We start from the raw sequence: 15605 nt of genomic DNA, 5'->3' as shown, positions 1-15605 counted from the left end.
TTTCTAATAAATAAGTAAGTCTTTAAGAAAATGAAGAAACAAACAAAAAAGCAGAACCAGGACTCAAACCCAGGCATGCTGATTTGGAATGCGGGCATCCCAACTGGTGTGTTAACAGCAGTGCCAAATGCCCACCTGTACTTGTTGATTACATAGGTGAATGGCGCTGGGCTGAGGGCAGAGGCTGGGCGGGGGTTGGAGGGTTGCATCATACGGAGAGGCAGAGATGAGTTAAGCACCTCGAGACAACAGGTTCCCGCTGGGGCCTGTTAGCCAGGGATCCGACATAAATGCTTCCTTTCTGAGCCGATGTCACAGCAGGGATGGGAAGCCTGCAGGCTATGGAGCCAGGCAGATATGGGCTCTGAATTCTGGCCCTGCCTCTTCCTAGGTGTGCGACTTAGAGTTGTTCATTCCTTAATATCCCTCACTGTCATGTGAAGATAAAAATAGCACTACTCCAAGTAGACATTTAGTCTAATGGTTAAGACACCCGCATGCTATACCAAAGTGGCTGGGTCACTCCCTAGTTCTGGCTCCTGACTCCAGCTTCCTGTCAGTGCTGATCTCAGGGGCAGCACTGTTGGCTCAAGTACTTGGGTCCCTGCCACCCACATCGGAGAACTGGGGCATATTCCCAGATTCTAACTTTGGCCTTATCTAGCCCTGACTCTCATCTCATGGGCATTTGGTGGGTAAGCTGGTAGATGGGAGCTTTCTCTCTCTCTCTCTGCCTCTCAAAAAAATTTCTTAATAATAAAATATTACTATTTCACAATAGTACTATTTTGAGGATTAAATAAAACAACATAGGGATGAGCATTTAGCACACTGCTTGGGAAGCCCACACCCCACATCAGAGTGCCTGACCCCATATCAGAGTGCCTGGCTGTCTCACATAGCAGATTCCTACTGATGTGCGCCCTGAGAGGCAGTAACTGACGACTCGAGTACTGGGGTCCCTGCCACCCACACGGGAGACCCACATTTGAGTTCCCAGCTGCTGACTTTGTCTTGGCCCAACCCTAGCCATTTCATGCATTTGGGGAATGAACCAGTAGGTGGGAGACGTCTGTCTCTCTCTTCCTGCCTTTCAAATAAATAAAATAATTTTTTAAATAAAGTAAAGTAATGCACAAAAAGAACACACCAGAGGGGCAGGCATTGAGACACTACAGGTCAAGCTGATTCTTGGGACACCTACACCCCATCTCAGAGTGCTGGTTTGAGTGCTTCCAATGCAGCTTCCTGTGAATGTATCTGGGAGGTAGCGTATGATGGCGCAAGTGCTTAGGCCTCTGATATCCAAGTGCGAGATCCAGATGGAGTTCGAGGCTCTGGCTTTGGCTTGGCCCAGCCCTGCCTGTCGCAGGCATTTGAGAGTAAACCAAACGGAGAGAAGAGCTCTTTTATTTTTATTTATTTCTTTCTTTATTTGAAAGTCAGAGTTACACAGAGAGGAGAGGCAGAGAATGAGAGAGAGAGAGAGAGAGAGAGAGAGAGAGAGAGATCTTCCATCTGATGGTTCACTCCCCAGTTGGCCACAATGGCTGGAGCTTCTTCTGGGTCTCCCATGCGGGTGCAGGGCCCAAGGATTTGGGCCTTTTTCAACTGTTTTCCCAGGCCATAGCAGAGAGCTGGATGGGAAGAGGAGCAGCTGGGACTAGAACTGGTGCCCATATGGGATGCTGGCGCTTCAGGCTAGGGTGTTAACCCACTGTGCCACAGTGCCGGCCCAGAGAAGTTCACTATTTCACTCTCTCTCTCTGCCTTTCAAGTAGATGAAAAAACAAACAACTAAAATGTGATTGGGCATCTCTAATTGTTAAAGTGCTTTTGAAAAAAAGACGTATCAGAGTGCTTGGCATTAGGCACATATGGAAGAAAGGGTAGCTCCCATTATTATTACTTTTTTTTAAAGATTTTATTTATTTATTTGAAAGACAGAGTTACAGACATAGAGAGGCAGAGACAGAGAGAAAGGTCTTCCATCCACTGGTTCATTCCCTAAATGGCCGCAATGGCCAGAGGTAAGCCAATCTGAAGCCAGCAGCTTCTTCTGGGTCTCCCACGTGGGTGCAGGGGACCAAGGACTTGGGCCATCTTCCACTGCTTTCCCAGGCCATAGCAGAGAGCTGGATTGGAAGTGGAGCAGCCCAGATATGAATCAGCACCCATATGGGATGTTGGCACCACAGGCGGAGGCTTAGCCTACTATGCCACAGCACCAGCCCCCTATTATTAATGTTATTGTCATTATTATTTATTGTCATTATTTTCCTGCTGGCCCACCTGAAGAAAGGTAAAAGCCCACAGGCCTGTTATCTAGTGTTCTGTTAATAGTTTCACTCAGCACCTGGTACTGCTCTGCTGGGTACACCAGGGAGGGAAGACAGTCAACTAGAAAGTAACTCTTCAGCATGCCCACAAGTCAATGCCCAGGAATTTCTCAGGGTGTCAAACATTTCAGACACACTGACTCAAATGGCAGGTGCCCTGCGGGCTCTGAGCACAGGGGTCTGCCTTGCCCAGCCCCTCAGTGGCAGGGCTGGATCTGTGGTGAGGACCATTTTCTCATCCACGCAGACACGCCACCAGGCTCAGCAGCTCTAAGTGCCCCCGACTGGCCAGCCACAGCCAGGACAAAGCACCCCTCTCCAGCTGGGTCCTGGGCCTTTCCTTCTGGTCCTCGGAATACAATGAGAACATTATCACAGCCACTTCATCCAATGTCTCGCTACCCACCGGCTGTAATAAAAGCCAACGCACAGCCGGAGAAGGCCGGCGCTGGCCCCAAAGGCCTGCTGAGACGCATCGAACCTCAGATGGAGACACATTAGTCTTAGGTGCTTCCCGCCAGCACAGGGAAATTCTGCTAAGTGACCACACCCTCCGGGATGGGAAGGAATGCCAGTCATGGCTCCCACCAAGGCCATGGACTCCGACTTAGAAGCCAGGCCCGGCTTGCTGCACAGGCCACTTGCTATGTGGATCCTTCTCTCGAGGGTCTGATTGGGGAGGGTTCAGCTGGGATGGGGAGCAGGGTACACAGTGCCTGATCACCCCGCCCCGTAAGTCTCAGAGTATCCCACACAGGGCTTGGGGATGTGCAGATGTGCAGATGGAACCAGACAGATTCTGGAAAAGCAGATGCTCCCTAGGTTATCTTTTTAAAAAAGATTTATTCATTTATTGAGACGAGAGTTGGAGAGAGAGAGATCTTCAATCTGCCGGTTCACTCCCCTCAATGGCCATAACTGCCAGGGGTGGGCCAAGCTAAAGCTAGGAGTTTCTTCTAGGTATCTCATATTGGTGGCAGGGGCCCAAGCACTTGGGTCATCTTCTGCTGATTTCCCAGGATATTGGCAGGGAGCTGGATCAGAAGTGGAGCAGCTGAGACACAAACTGGTGCCCATATGGGTTGTTGGCATTAGAAGCAGTGGTTTTACCTGGTATGCCACAATGCTGGTCCCCACCCACTTTTTTTTTTTTTAAGATTTAATTATTTATTTGAAAGTCAGAGTTACACATAGAGAGAAGGAGAGGCAGAGAGAGAGAGAGGTCTTCCATTGCTGGTTCACTTCCTAATTGGCCTCAACAGCCGGAACTGCACTGATCCAAAGCCAGGAGCCAGGAGCATCTTCCAGGTCTCCCAAGCGGGTGCAGGGCCCAAGGACTCGGGTCATCTTCTACTGCCTTCCCAGGCCACAGCAGAGAGCTGGATTGAAGGGGAGCAACTGAGTCTCAAACTGGTGCCCACATGGGATGCCGGCACTGCAGGTGGCGCTTAACCTGCTACGCCACAGTTTAAAACAGCTCAACTCTAACTTAAAAAGGTTTGGGAGCCAGCTCCCAGCTAATGTGCCTAAGAAAGCAGAGGAAGATGGCCCAAGTGCTTGGGCCCCTGCACCCACGCAGGAGACCCGGGTAAAGCTTCTGGCGCCTGGCCCAGCTCTGGTCGTTGCAGCCATTTGGGGAGTGAACCAGAGGATGGATGGTATCTCTCCCTCTTTCTGTAACTCTAACTTTCAAATAAATAAATAAATAAATAAATATTGAAAAAAGGAAATTCTTTCTACGGAGCTTAACCTGCTTCCATAACTGCCACTTGTTGGTTACCAGGGACATTACAGAATACAGAAACAGTGCAACCAGCATGTTGGGTTCAAAGGATGGGGTAGACCAGCTGGCTGTGGGTCTCCTACTGGAGTAAGTTGCTTGAGAGATTAACTGCAGCCAGACTGGTGGGCTTTGAATGCTGAAATAAAATGTGATGTGTTTGACACATCAGGAAAGCGGCCACGGGAAAACTTCCATCAGCCAGCTAAAAAGAACGTTAATAACAATTATTTGCTGACCACTAACATGCCAAGAACTGTGCAAAGTGCTATACATTGATTATTGTATTGAACTTCTCAACAGCACTAAAACGTGGGTGTGAATATTAACCCAGCTCAGGGCTCATGGTCTCAGAACTAGCGCCTCACTAAACCCAGACCTGCCCGACTCTGAGGCGCAGGTCCTGGACGGAGCTCCTCAGAATGAAGTCTGCAGAGATGAGGACAGGAGTCTCGCGCACAGAGCGAGCGGCCAGGGCCGCCAGCCAGGGGTTTCAGTCGAGCCTCTCCTCAAGGGGAGCCCCAGTCTCCAATCCAGCCCTTTCTTGCTTCAAAACGCCACTGACCCATCTCCAGTGGGGCTGGATTCTGTCCGCAAATTCCACATGTGGGGCGGGCGCTGTGGGGAGCAGTAGGTTTAGCCTCCACTTGCAGCGCTGGCATCCCATATGGGCACTGGTTCAAGCCCCAGCTCTTCCGATCCAGCGCTCTGCTGTGGCCTGGGATAGCAGTGGAAGATGGCCCAAGTGCTGGGGCCCCTGCACCCATGTGGGAGACCTGGAAGAAGCTCCTGGCTCCTGGCTTTGGACCAGCCCAGCTGCAGCCATTGCAGCCATTTAGGGAGTGAATCAGCAGATGAAAGTGCTCACTCTCTCTCTCCCTCCCTCTCTCTCACTCTGTGTCCAAAACTCTGCCTCTCAAACAAATAAATACATTTTTTTAAAAAAGTCCACATGTCTTCTACAGCTCCTGTCATTTCACCACCTCCCCAGCAGCCAGTTCCCACCCTGATGCTCCTAATTCTTTCAGCATCAAGAGCATTCCATTTCATGTCAAACAAAGCTGAGTTTAACCAGATCTGCTATATGAAAAGCATGCAGCCTGGGCCAGTTACTTAACTACAATGGGCCTGGCTTTCTCATCTACAAAATGGAAACAATAACATCGTTCCTGTATGGATTAATGAGACAATCTGTACATAGTATCATGCTTGGCACAAAGCAAGTGTTCAAAATGTTATTTTTATTGCTATTGTTTTTCAGGTTTGGACTCCCTCTCCTGCATCCTCATGTATGGTTAATTCCCATGCTGAGAGGACACGAATAATTCAGTGTGGTTTATGCTCCCTACAGTGACAGCATCCCTCTGGCTTTTGGGGCTGCTTCTGCAGGGTCTCCTTTCCACGTCCCTCCACAGAGAGCTGGGCTCTGGCCAAGCCCCCTGCTCTGCTCCCCGCAGACCTGCCAGCCATGGATCACACCCAATACTGCGATTTCAGCCTCTCTACTTTGGCTCAAGCCCGCACTGTGTCTTTCCCTCTTTTCCCTCTATGCAGCTGGACCCAAAGCTTTAGAATCCATTTAATGCAATCCCTCCAAAAAAAAAAATCTATTTCAAAATTAGCCATTTTAAAATAACTGTTTATTCATTTATTTTCATCTACTTGAAAGGCAGAATGACAGAGAGACAGAGGGAAAAAAGAGATCTTCATCTACTGATTCATGCCCCAGAAGCCAACAACAGCCAGGGCTGGACCAGTCCAAAGCCAGCAGCCCACAATTCCATTCGGATTTCCCACATGGCCAGCAGGGGAAGACCCAGGCATGTAAGCCATCATCTGCCACCTCCCAGCATGCATCAGCAGGAAGCTACATTAGAACTAGAGATGTTGGGACTCAATCCCAGGTACTCCAATATGGGGTACAGGCATCCCCAGTGGCAGTTTAACCCACCACACCAGGACATTTGCCCTTAAAGTAGTCATTTTAAGAAATTTTCTTGGGGCTGGCGATGTGGTGCAGGGGGTTAATGCCCTGGCCTGAAGCGCCAGCATTCCATATGGGCGCTGGTTCGAGACTCTGCTGTTCCACTTCCCATCCAGCTCTCTGTTAAGGCCTGGGAAAGCAGCGTAAAACAGCCCAAGTCCTTGGGCCCCTGCACCTGGATCCTGGCTTTGGATCGGTGCAGCTCTGGCCATTGTGGCCAACTGGGGAGTGAACCATTGGATGGAGGACCTCTCTCTCTCTTTCTCTCTGCCTCTCCCCTCTCTGTATAACTCTTTCAAATAAAGAAATTTTTAAAAAATTTAATTAAAAAAAAGAAATAAATTTTCTTGGAGCCAGCACTGTGCTGTAGCAGGTAAAGCAACCACCTGCAATGCTGATATGTCATATGAGCACTGGTTCAAGTCCTAGCTGCTCCACTTCCCTGTTCCTGTGCCTGGGAAAGCAGCAGGTGATGGCCCAAATGCTTGGGCCCTGTACCCACATGAGAGACATGTAAGACACTCCTAGTTCCTGCCTTTGGCCTGGCCCAGCCCTAGCCATTTAGGGAGTGAATCAGCAGATGGAAGACTTTCTCTCTCTCTCTCTCTCTCTCTCTGTAACTCTTTCAAATAAATAAAACAAACCCCTAAAAATTTTTTTTCTTGCACAATTAAATCTGAGTCAAGCAGGCCTTCACCCAATCTGCATGCACCCACCAGCGCGCCTCCAGGATGTGCGCTGTGCCCTGACTCGTGCATTTTCTCTGGACAGTACCGAAGAGCTGAGCTTTCCCTCAGCACTGTGGGTCTGCTTTGTCACCTCCTCCTCTTCCCTCCCAGGCCTTGCATGACACCAAGCCCCCCAGCCCTTGGAGACACCACTAAGTATGGCTGGCTAATGACAAATGCTAAACAGAGCCCTGACCACCAGCACAAACGCGCACATCTGCACATCTTCAGTCCCCTGCGGCCGGCAATCCACAGGGCAAGTCGGAAACGGGGAGGAAGGGAGGCTCCAGGAGCCAGGCGTGGGATTCGCACACAGTGAGGGGAGAACAAAGGGAAAGGGAGCCTCGGAGGTGGCAGGCAGGGAGGGCGGGCGAGGCAGACTGAGCGTGAGTCAGACAGGGAACGAGGGCACTGGGTCGCACCAGCTCCTGCTCAGCTGCCCCCAGGGGGGAGCAGGGCGGGTGAGAAGTGCAGTGGACCCCACAGCGCAGAGAGCAGGGACAGGAGGGAGCTGAGGACGGGGAGCAAGAGCTCAGCTCATTTCTAGGAGGGCCCAGAGCTCCCGCTTTCCTGTCTGGCCCTGCTCCCGAAGGCTGCAGGGCCACGGTGAGGCGGCCAGGGGGCAGGTGAGGCAGCAGTGAAGCTAACAAAGCTGCCAGTCCTGGCAACCACGACACCTCCCGGAAGACAGAAGCCGCCCTGTGGCTGCTAACACCTCCCATTTATTTGGAGCTTTCAACTTATTTCACACAGCCTCACATGAATGATCTCATTTCATCTTCAGCACAACCCCGGGAAAGAAGAGGCCTGAGGATGCCATCCTAAAAACAGCCCCCCCCCCCCAGGCATGCCAGAGGGGCTGGGGGGAGGCTGGGACCCAGGTCTAGGCTCCACCCTGAGCTTGCTCACGGCTGACTGTCCGGGGCTGGGTGGGACCAGAAGTCACCGGACACAGCATCATCCCCGCCTGGAATTTCCCAGACACCCCTCCCCGCTGGCTTACATCCAACACCTGGCACAAAGTGACCATTCCAGCCCCTCCCCGGGGAGCTATGTCAGGCAAGGCCTTTGTCGTGAGTCACACAGTGAGCCCACAGGGAGGACCTGGTGACGATCTCAAGACAGCTCAGGTCTGGGGGGCACCAGAAGACTCGGGTCCCAGCCCCGGCCCTGCCACTCGCCAGCCAGTATCACTCCACCTCTCCATCCTCATTTCACTGTCAAATGAGAACACTAATGAATACCCACGTCTTGGGGTTGTTGGGAGGAACAAATGAGATAAAGATGTCAAAGTGTTATTTACATAAAAGTGAACCACTCTGATTATCAAGTGCAATGGACAGAGGCTGGACCGAGGACCAGAGTCTGGATTCTTCCTGCCTCACCTGTGTGGCCCCGGGCACAGCCCCTGCCGGCCACAAGGCTGCAGCATCCCCTGGGCTACACCGCTAGTGCAGGAATTCTGGTGCTGGCTTCTCTGCTTGACTATCCTGCCATCTGTGCCTTGTGTTGCCTTTGATCCTAGAAACCTTATTAAGGAGAGCCAGCCCGTTCTCAGCAGCGGGAACCTTCCAGCCACCCTGCCCCTCCTACCCATCTCTCAGGGGGCTGATGGGTGTTCATTGCCCCCAGCTTCAAGGAGGGGGAGGTCTTGCGGAGAAACAAGCGACAGACTGAGCAGATAAGATTCCCCAGTTGCAGAGTCTGGCCTGCCGGGGATGGCTGATTCTAACCACCCTGTCTTAGCATCCGCTTCTCCCAGGACGGCCCTAATGATGCCAGGCCCTGATGCCTCCCTTGAGGAAGCAGCTCAGCACAGCCCTGGCTGAGCTCACGGAGGTGAATTAAATATTCAGCACGCAAGGCTCGCGGCGCAACACATCCCCACCTCACAGACAATGCAGCCAGCCCAGCTGCCACTCTTCCAGGGGCTGTAGGCTGGGCTTCCCTGCCCCCAGCTCCCACTTCTGGGCAGAACAGGGAATGGCGATGGCTGCCTCTTCCCAGCAAGCTCATGGCTCCCTATGTCCTTCCTCCAACCCCTAGCACAGAAGGCTCTGGGGGCCTGGAAATGCCTGGACTAGCGAGTGGTGGCATCTGCAGCACTGAAATGAAGCAGGTCTGTGGTGGGCCAGGTGGCGCCTGGGTAGCTCAGCCCCACTTAGGGTCTGGAGGCTCCCACAGGGAAGCGCACAGTGAGGCTCTGGCACCCCTCAGGGCAATGGGGGACTGGGTATTATTGTGATGAGGCCTGGGTGGGGGCTGATTGGTTTGCTTTTCAGAATAATTCAGGTCAGCTTGGCACAGCCTCCGAGATGTCCAGGAGAAGGGAGACCGAGGCCTGGAGAGAGAGAGGAGCAACGTGCGCAAGGTCCCTCGGCGAGGAGCAGTGCAGCTGGCCCGGCCTCCAGGGCTCTGGTACGGGGCCAGGGCTCTTTCCACCCCACCTCCTGCAGGACCCTGCAGCGCCTTCCTGCTGACACCGGGCCAAGGGCCCACTGGGTGGGCCTGGGAACCATTTTCACGGGGAGTATGCTCCATTCGTGGTCCCGCCCATCAAAGAGCAGACCGAGGTCCGTGGGTTCCAGCTCAGCTCTGCCACTCTGTACACAGCAGTCTGGGACCTGCCACTTCTTTGTGCCTCAGTTCCTTGCCTGTAAAGGGGGATTAAGAACTGCCAACTTGGATGAGATCATACATGGCAGGGACTCCGTAAGCAGCAAAGTGCTACCCACCTGTCAGTCGTCACTAAAATGATGCAGGTCAGAGGATGCTACAGAGGGAGGAAGCCTCAGGGCAGGAGGCTGCGCCGGGCTCACACTCACGAGAGGCTGCGGGCCTGCCTGGCCATCCCCAGACCTGGTGGACCCTCTGCTGGGACGGCCAGCAGAGACCACCAGCTCTGCTTTGTGTGTGTGTGTGCATGCGTGTGCACGTGTGTGCCTGTGCCTGGCACTCCACGAGGACAGCCAGGGGCCCTCTGGGCCGGGTCGCAGACCCTCGGGGGAGCCCTGCAGGGAGCCCCCACGTGCCCAGGCTCGCCCGGGCCCTTACCTTGTACTTGGCGGCGAGCAGCTCTGTGGCCTGCTGCTCCCGCCGCAGGTCCTCCAGCATCTTCTCCTTCTCCTCCAGCAGCTTCTGCTTCTCCTCGCTCAGCAGGCTGCGGTCGTCCTGGATGGCCGCCTTCTCCTCCTCCAGCCGCTCCTTCTGCTCCTGCAGGTAGTTCTCCATGCCCTTCTCCAGGGCCGGCTCCAGGAGGGGCTGCGGCGGGCAGTGGTTGTTGTTGCTGTCGTCCTCGTCCTCCGCCACCCAGGCCTCCGGCACGGCGCCCTCGGGGTACCCGGCCGGGGCCGACACGGCCTTCTTCCTGCGGCCGCTCTTCCTGCGCGGCCGCTTGCCCAGCATCCCCTTCCTCTCCAGCTGCGCCTTCAGGCGGGCGATCTCCTCCTGGAACTCCCGCAGCAGCGTGTCCTTGGGGTCCTCGTTCACCCGGGGCTTGTTCTTGATGTTCTTGGCTCGGTTGGCAAAGCGCAGGGTGGACAGGCTCTCGTCGTAGCTGTGAGAGGCTGGTCCCAGCGTGGCCACCATGATGGTCTTGGCATTGCCCCCTAGAGAGTCCTGGAGCAGCCGGGTCAGCTTGGAGTCCCGGTAGGGGATGTGGGTGCTTCTGTTGCCCGCCAGGGCGGCGATCACGTTGCCCAGGGCTGACAGCGAGAGGTTGATCTTGGAAGCTTCCTTGGGCCTCTCTCCGCCACCAGCCCCGCCGCCCCCGCCCCCTCCACTGCCACCGCCGCCACCCGCGGCTGGTGCGGCAGTCCCCCCGGCTGCATTGGGGCCTGCCTTGTTCTGCCTCTCGCTGCCAGCCAGGTCCACCAGGTTGAGCTTGCCCACACGGATGTGGTCCTGGCCGTCAGTGCCCCGCTCGCTGCACTCTACGGTGATGACAAAGATGGCATGCGAGCGGGAGCTGAGCTCGTTCATGTGGGTGCTGCCCACCGCCCGCGCCTGGTTCCCCAGGTTCATCACGTGCTCAATCTCCTTGACGTTCTTGGTGACGAAGGAAGACAGGTCCTTGATGTAGACGCCGGTCTCCGGGTTCTCCTTCAGCTCCAGCCTCTTGCCCGGCTCCTTGGAGAGCAGGTCCCGGATCTCCTCCTGGTAGATCTCCAAGTAGGAGGCCCGGACCAGGTACTGCTGGTTCTGGGAGCGGGAGATGTGCGTGAAGATGTGCTCGAAGGCGTTGGGGATGACGCCGCGCAGCTCGGGCTCCACCCAGGTGCCCTGCATGGTGTAGGTCTTGCCGGTGCCCGTCTGGCCGTAGGCAAACACGGTGCCGTTGAAGCCCTGGAGCACCGAGTCTATGAGGGGCCTCACGGTTTCGTCGTACAGGTCTGCCTGCTTGGAGCTGGCATCGTACACGGCGTCGAAGGTGAAGGTTTTGGGCAGCTCCCCGGGCGCGGCGCGGGGGTTCCGCAGGGTCACCTGGCCCAGCTTCACGTCCATGGTCAGGATCTGCTCGTGACCCGCAGCCTCCTCCTTCCTGCTGAGGGGGCGGCACCGGGCCACCACCTTCAGGGCCTCGCTGGCCTTGGTCTTACTGGCCATCTTGCCGCCCGGCAGAGTCCCGCTGTGCGCTCGCTGCCCTAGGTCGGGATGGGCGCGGGCCGCGCAGCCCCCGGGCGCCGCGCCTCAATCCGCATGCGGCCTCCGAAGGTGGGGATGCTGGCGTGGCCCCGCCGCTGCTGCACCAGCGGGGAGGAGGAGGGGGAGACGCACGGTCAGGCGGAGTCCCCGGGCAGCCGAGGGAGCAGCGCCGGCCCGAGGGCAGCGCCCGGAGCCCGCCCCATGCCGGGGCAGAGGCGGCGCTGCCGTAAACAGCCGCGGCAACAATGAGATAAAGGAAGAGGAGAATGCGATGGGGGTGGGCGGCAGAGCTGTCTCCTCCGCCTCCGCCTCCTTCCGCTAGGGATGCATGGCGGGGCCGGGGCGCCGGGCGGCGGGGTCGCGGCCCTCGCGAGCGCAGAGGCTCACCTGGAGTCCTGACCCGCGCCGGGGGCACCAGTCATCGCAGCCCGCGCCGCTGCGGCTGCCTCCGCCCGCGCCCCCGCCGCTGCCGCCGCCGCGGGAGACTGACGGAGAAAAACAGAGGGGATGGGGCGGAGCAGCGGCGGCCCGAGGGATGTTGCCGCCGCCGCTGCCGCCGCCGCCGCGCTGCGGCCCGGGCGAAGCCTCCCGGCTGGGGTGGGGCGAGGGGCGGGGCCGCGGGGCGGGGCGCGCGGGCGGGCGCGGCCGTGCGCGGGGAAGGGGGAGGCCGCGCAGAGCACGCCGGGAGTTGTAGTCCCGCCTTTGTTGTCGGCCGGCGCGGCGGGCTGCAGCGCCCTCGCGCGCGCTCGCGTCCGGGCGGCCTCTCGCGCCGCGGGCGAGCCCTCGAGGGACGTCAGGCGCGCGCCCCCGCCCCCGGTCTCGCGGTCCCGCCCTTCCGGCCCGCAGGTGTCCCCCCCTCCCCACGACAGTCCCCTTCAGGGCGCCTGCAGCGCCCCCCACCGCCTAGACGTTCCTGGTTCAGCTTGCAGCTCCAGGGCCTGGGCTGCACCCCCAGGGCAGGGCAGGAGGGGCCGCGTCTCCTCGCCCGCGTCAGCACCCGCAGCCTGCTCGCGCGACTCCTGCGTCGCTGCCCCGCGGCGTGCCGACTCTGCAGCTTCACCGCCCTGACAGTGCACTCTCGCAGTCCACCCCCGCCCCGCACCTCCTGCACCCCAGGCCCCCAGCTAGGAGCCGCACCCTTCTTGTCCGTTAGGAGCCAAGTTTGGCTCCGTAAGCTGCTTTGCCCCTTTGTGCCTTTCCCAGAGACCCTGTCCTCTTCTGCACTTGGGGCGCCGCCACTTGGACACCACTGGCACCTCCTCCTCCTCCTCCTTCGTGGAGCCTTCCCTGACCCCTGGGTTTTTTCCATAGCAGAAGGAGGCATCGAATTTGCATAAAACACAACCTGCATTCCAGTTCCGGTTCTGCTCTCCATCCAAGCTGGGACTGGAGCAGCCACCTGCTTTGCCCCAGCCTCCCTTTCCTCATCCGTTTAAGAGACTGTCTCCTTCACGGGGTGGGCGGGCAAGCGGCTCCGGGTTCCTGGAGCATCCCGGAGAGCAGGCGTGTGCCGGATGCTCTTTTCGGGATCTTCACTCCCTCCCACTCTAGGGTGCAATTTAAGTGTAATTCTACAAGTGCAAGGACAAAGTCAAAGTCCTTTCCGTGGAGCACTGGGTGGGGACTGAGTCCTCCCCCCAGATGTGTCCCATCGTGTCCTTGGAGGGCCCAGAGCCTTTGCCGTGTCTTCCCTGGGGCTGGAAGGTCGAGAGGAGGAGGAGGCATGAGGCTTGGCTGGGAGCTCACTCACCTCTGCAGTGTCCTGTCCGCCCTCCACCCTCTTCTTGATCGGGCTCCACTGCTTGTGAGTAACTTGGCTTTGGGACCAGTTGCCGGGTGGGGTTTTGGCTTTGTAGACTGACTTCTCTTGGCTGTGACAGGCTGACTTCCGGATGGACCACTTGGCTCTTAAGCCATGTTCCTGTTGCATTTGGCTTTGGTTTTTGAACGCCCTTTTCTCTGCTTTGGCTGACACATCTGATGCTACGGCTGGATGAAAGGGCCACCCCCTGGGAGAGCGTGCGTCCAGCTCTTCCTGTATGGGACGCAGATCGGAATCTATTGCTTCTAAGACGTGTGACTCTGAACGCACTGTTGAACTTGTCTGAACAGCTGTCCCAGCGGGAAACCTGGGGATGAAGTGACCATGTGGGTGAAGGACGTGGGAGGCACTCGCGAAATAGTTTTCCTTTCTTTTCTCCTTTGAGTTCAAGCCTATTCACCTTCTACCCAGACAGAAAGAGAGAGGGAGAGGAAGGGGGAGGGGGAGGGGGAGGGAGGGGGAGGGGAGGGGCGAGCTCACATCTGGATCACTCCCCTGGTGCCCACGACAACAGCTGGGGCTGGGCCAGGCCGGAGCATGTTGCTGAGAACTCAATCCAGGTCTCCCACGTGGGGTGACAGGGACCCAAGAACTTGAACCACCACCTGCTGCCTCCCAGAGTGCCTTCGCAGGAAGCTGGAATCTGGCGTAGAGCCAGGACGCACACCCAAACCCTCTGGTAAGGGCTACAGCCACCTGACCTGTTAGACCAAAACCTGCCCCCGGTGCCTTCCTTCTCAGCATCGTCCTCAACCCTTCTTCCTCCCTCCTACACACCTGCACCTCCAGCCGCTCTGATTTGTCTCCACGTCTTTGCCCCTGCTGTCTGCTTCGTTGCCTGAAACGCCCTCCTAAGTGACCACTCCGGTCTACACAGCCTCACCTCCATTCGCTCTGCCGCTCAATGCGGCCACTCAACAGAGACTCTTCCCCAGGACATCGGCGCGCCACGGTGCCAACTCCAGGGAGCCTTGGACATAACCTACCTCCCTTCCCTTCTTCATGAAACTCACCTCTCATGGCGCCCATGACACTACAGTGTTCTGGGTTTTCTCCTATGGATCCTATATGTTCTGGTTCCTTACTTCCTGGTCTCCTTAACCAAGTTGCTCCCCCTCAACTCCAACATTAAGATGTTGGAGCTCTTTAAGAAATAATGATAATAAAGGGGCCAACGTCATGGTGTAGTGGGTCAAGCTGCCGCCTGCGATGCCGGCATCCCATATGGATGCCGGTTTGATTCCTGGCTGCTCCACTTCCAATCCAACTCTGTGCTAATGGCCCAAATGTGTGGGCCACTGCTACCCATGTGGGAGACCTGGAAGAAGCTCCCGGCTGCTGGCTTTGGCCTGGCCCAGCCCCAGCCATTGCAACCATCTGGGGAGTGAATCAGCAAATGGAAGATTTCTCTCTTTCTCTCTCTTTTCCCCTTTATCTGTGTAACTCTGACTTTCAAATAAATCTTTTTTAAAAAATTAAGATGTTGGAGTTCACCAAGAGCTGGTCCTAAGCCCCTTGTCTGCCACCCTCTAGTGTCACTGCTGCTCATGGCTTCTATTATTGTCTTGATTCCTAAATTGGTATCGTGAGTCCAGGTTTCTCCTCTGAGTTCCAAACCTATAAATCCAATTCAGTAATGGACAGATCCTCTTGGATGCCTCCCAGGCACCTGCAATTCTCTCCTCCAAATTTGCTGCTCCAGAAACGGTCCCTTGCTCTGTCAGCAGCACCTCCCTCAGGCCTAGGACATCCACTCAAAGCCCGCATCGACTCTACTCAAATGCTTAAGTATTTCTCAGCTCTGTTCTCTGCTCGTCCACCTCCCTGGCCACTGTCAGGTCTTCTCTGGCCTGGCCTCCTGCAGGAGCCCCCAGTCTGGCCTCCCCAGCTCTGCTCTTTCTGCACACCCAGCGTTTGTTTACAAGTCAATCTTCTTACAAGATGTATCGGCTCATGTTTCCCTGTGCTTCCCACTGCAACGCCCCGGTACTGCAGGACCCTGTTCCCTCTCACACCACTCTCTGCCATCCCCCGGTGCTGCAGTCAGCATGGGCTTGTTCCGCTCCCTTCCAGCTTCCTGCCACAGGGCCTTTACACATACGGTCTGCTCCCAGCACATGTATCCTCATCATCCACGCCTGGATACCTCCTCTTCATCCTTCCAGTATCAGCCTGCATCTCACTTCCTGGGTAGGAAAGATGCTTTGTGTGATCCCCCTCTGTAATATGTCCTCATCCTTCCCGGCTCATACTCTCGTGGAACTTAGCGTATTCATAATTAAATGACTACTTATCCACCTCCCTGTTG

General features: G+C 56.3%; 1 protein-coding gene across 4 annotated transcripts in view; it reads right to left on the bottom strand.

The window, feature by feature from the left end:
* KIF3C (kinesin family member 3C) overlaps window positions 1-12079 on the bottom strand; it is a 43946-nt gene extending 31867 nt beyond the window's left edge. For 2 of the 4 annotated variants that reach the window (XR_007918311.2, XM_051843125.2), the window contains exon 1: window positions 9886-12079. Coding sequence is in view for 3 of the 4 variants with exons in the window: in XM_051843125.2 (XP_051699085.1) it covers window positions 9886-11436 (1551 nt within the window). In the remaining variant the exon portion in view is untranslated. The remainder of the gene's footprint in view (window positions 1-9885) is intronic. The other 2 variants (XM_008254660.4, XM_002709977.5) reach the window with 2 other exon arrangements.
* Window positions 12080-15605: the final 3526 nt, after the last annotated feature.

The sequence above is a fragment of the Oryctolagus cuniculus genome, chromosome 2 (assembly GCF_964237555.1).
Source record: "Oryctolagus cuniculus chromosome 2, mOryCun1.1, whole genome shotgun sequence".
Classification (NCBI taxonomy): Eukaryota; Metazoa; Chordata; class Mammalia; order Lagomorpha; family Leporidae; genus Oryctolagus; species Oryctolagus cuniculus.
This window is presented reverse-complemented; position numbering and strand designations above follow the sequence as displayed.